A 2,438-nucleotide genomic window follows, 5' to 3' on the forward strand; every position below is an offset into this window, starting at 1 on the left:
GGGCCGGCTCTCCCTTTCCCCGTGGCCAGTGCGTGTTTGCAGCTGGCTTTCTCCTTCCCCGTGGCCAATGCGTGTTCAGGGCCGGCTCTCCCTTTCCCCGTGGCCAGTGTGTGTTTGGGGCTGGCTCCCCGCTTCTCCGTGGCCAGTGTGTGTTTGGGGCCGGCTCTTCCCTGCCTCATGGCCAGCGCGAGTTTGGGGGCGGTTCTCCCCTTCTCCACAGCTGATGTGTGGTTTGTGGCTGGTTTGTCCTTCCCGGCCCTCAGTGCATCTTTCAGGGCATCTCTCTCCTCATGCACGGCTGGTGCACCTGGAGTCAGTGCTCTCTTTCCCCCCATGGCTGGCACATCTTTTGGAGGGGCTCTGTCCTCCCCTGTGCCCAGCCTGTTTATGGGGGCAGCTCTCAACTCACCCAGCCCAGGTGTGGGGGTCCCCCTTTCCTTCCCTGCGGCCAGCGGGTCCTTCGTTGCCACCCTCTCCATCCCCATGGCCAGCGTGTGTTTGGGGGCGGCAATCTTCTTTGTGGCCAAAGCAACTTTCTGAGTTGCTTTGTCCTTCTCCCCCTCTGAACCCACTTCCTGGGTGGCTCTACCCTTCCCCACAGTGGGTGTATCTTTCAGGGCTGCTCTTTCCTCCCCTATAGCTGCTCCATTTTGGGGCGTGGCAGTCCTCTCACTCAGCCCATGAGTGGGGGTAGCTCTCTTGTCCCCAATGGCTGCCCCATTGTTGGGGCTGTTTCTCTCCACCGCTGTGACTGGTGCTTTTCTGGGGGCAGCGCTATTCTTGGTGCAGGGGCCTGCGTGGGTGCGTCGGTGTTTGACCAGGTGTGAGGCCTGGCTGAAGCACTTGCCGCACTCGGAGCAGGCGTAGGGGCGCTCGCCTGTGTGGAGGCGCCGGTGCTGCACCAGGGTGGAGCGGTCGCTGAAGCGCTTGGCGCAGACGCTGCACTCGTAGGGCCGCTCGCCGGTGTGGGTGCGCTGGTGGATGATGAGGTTGGAGCTGTGGTGGAAGCTCTTGCCGCACTCGAAGCAGGCGTAGGGCTTCTGGCCCAGGTGGATCTTGCTGTGGGTCAGGAGGTTGGAGCTCTGCGAGAAGGCGCGGCCGCACTCCCCGCACTGGTAGGGCCGCTCCCCGGTGTGGGTGCGCTGGTGCACGATCAGGTTGGACTGCAGCCGGAAGCTCTTCTCGCACACCGGGCAGTGGAAAGGCTTCTCGCCCGTGTGGATGCGCCGGTGCCGCTGCAGGTCCGAGCTCTGTCTGAAGTTCTGACTACACAAGGGGCACTGGTAGGACTTCTCAGAGGGGGGCGGGCTCCTGCTGGGAGGGGAATCTTGTTCTGCTGGCTCCTTGCTGCAGGACTTAGACAGGGACGGCAGGTGAGGCAGCTCGGTAGGGGGCGGCTGTTCCCTTCGTACAGGAGGGGGCAGCTGTTCCCTGCGCAGGGGGGAGACAGGCTGTTCTCTGGGCAGGGGAGGGGGCGGCTGTTCCCTGCGTACAGGAGGGGCCAGCGGCTGTTCCCTGCGCATGGGAGAGACAGGCTGTTCTCTGCTCAGGGGAGGGGGCGGCTGTTCCCTGCCAGGAGTGGAGGGCGACTGTTCCCTGCCAGGAGTGGAGGGCGGCTGTTCCCTGCGCAGGGGAGGGGGCGGCTGTTCCCTGCCAGGAGTGGAGGGCGGCTGTTCCCTGCTCAGGGGAGGGGGCGGCTGTTCCCTGCTCAGGGGAGGGGGCGGCTGTTCCGGGCACACAGGAGGGACAAGATGTTCCCTGTGCACAACAGGCGGTGGCTGTTTCCTGTGTACAGGAAGGAAAGGCTTTTGCATGCGCACAGAAGGAAGCGGCTGTTGCATGTCCATGGGACAGGTGGGGAGCTGCTGTTTCCCACCCTCAGAGGGGGCTGCTGGCTCTTCTCCATCCAGAGAGGGTTTCTTTCTCTTCCGGCCAGGGCTCTGGGGCGCTTTCCTCTTGAGTCGACTTGGTGAGGCCTTGGGCGTTGGAGCTGCTTTGACAGGTGCCTCCGCCTCCCCGTGGTGCGGCACAGCCGGCTCCGCAGTGTCTGCGGGGACCAAGAGAGAAGGGGTGCGTGAGCCGGGCCCCAGGCGCAGGGGGACGCCAGCGGAGGGATCTAAACTAACAGTGGCGGGAAAGTGGAATTCAAAGTTCACAAAAAATATTCGAGTTTTTGGAAAAAAGTTTGTCCCGAATTGGGACAAAAAAACAAAAACTGGAAATGTTCCCCACAACTTGAACCCCGCAATACTTGGTTTGGGACACACCGAGCTGCAGGAATGCGTGTGTGTGTGAGAAATGAAATGTGCTTAGTCCCGGCTGCCTATCCAGGCAGGTGCCGTGGAGTCAGGAGCGCCTGGGAGCCCCGGCTCCGGGGCAGCCACCAGGCCAGCTGCTGATGGCCCTGGGAGCTTGGGAGCCGGGTATCCCAGTGCTTC

At 63.0% G+C, this 2,438-nt stretch overlaps 1 protein-coding gene across 1 annotated transcript in view; it reads right to left on the reverse strand.

The window, feature by feature from the left end:
- The window catches only part of LOC112104845 (zinc finger protein 574-like), a 9,677-nt gene that overhangs the window by 1,108 nt on the left and 6,131 nt on the right, over positions 1-2,438 (reverse strand). The window contains exons 3-4 of the mRNA XM_029913782.1: positions 1,977-2,047; positions 5-1,515 (exon numbers count right to left, since the gene is read on the reverse strand). Coding sequence (XP_029769642.1) covers positions 5-1,515; positions 1,977-2,047 — 1,582 coding nt within the window. The remainder of the gene's footprint in view (positions 1-4; positions 1,516-1,976; positions 2,048-2,438) is intronic.

Source organism: Terrapene carolina, unplaced genomic scaffold (genome assembly GCF_002925995.2).
Source record: "Terrapene carolina triunguis isolate 2854851 unplaced genomic scaffold, T_m_triunguis-2.0 Scaffold926, whole genome shotgun sequence".
NCBI classification, from domain to species: Eukaryota; Metazoa; Chordata; order Testudines; family Emydidae; genus Terrapene; species Terrapene triunguis.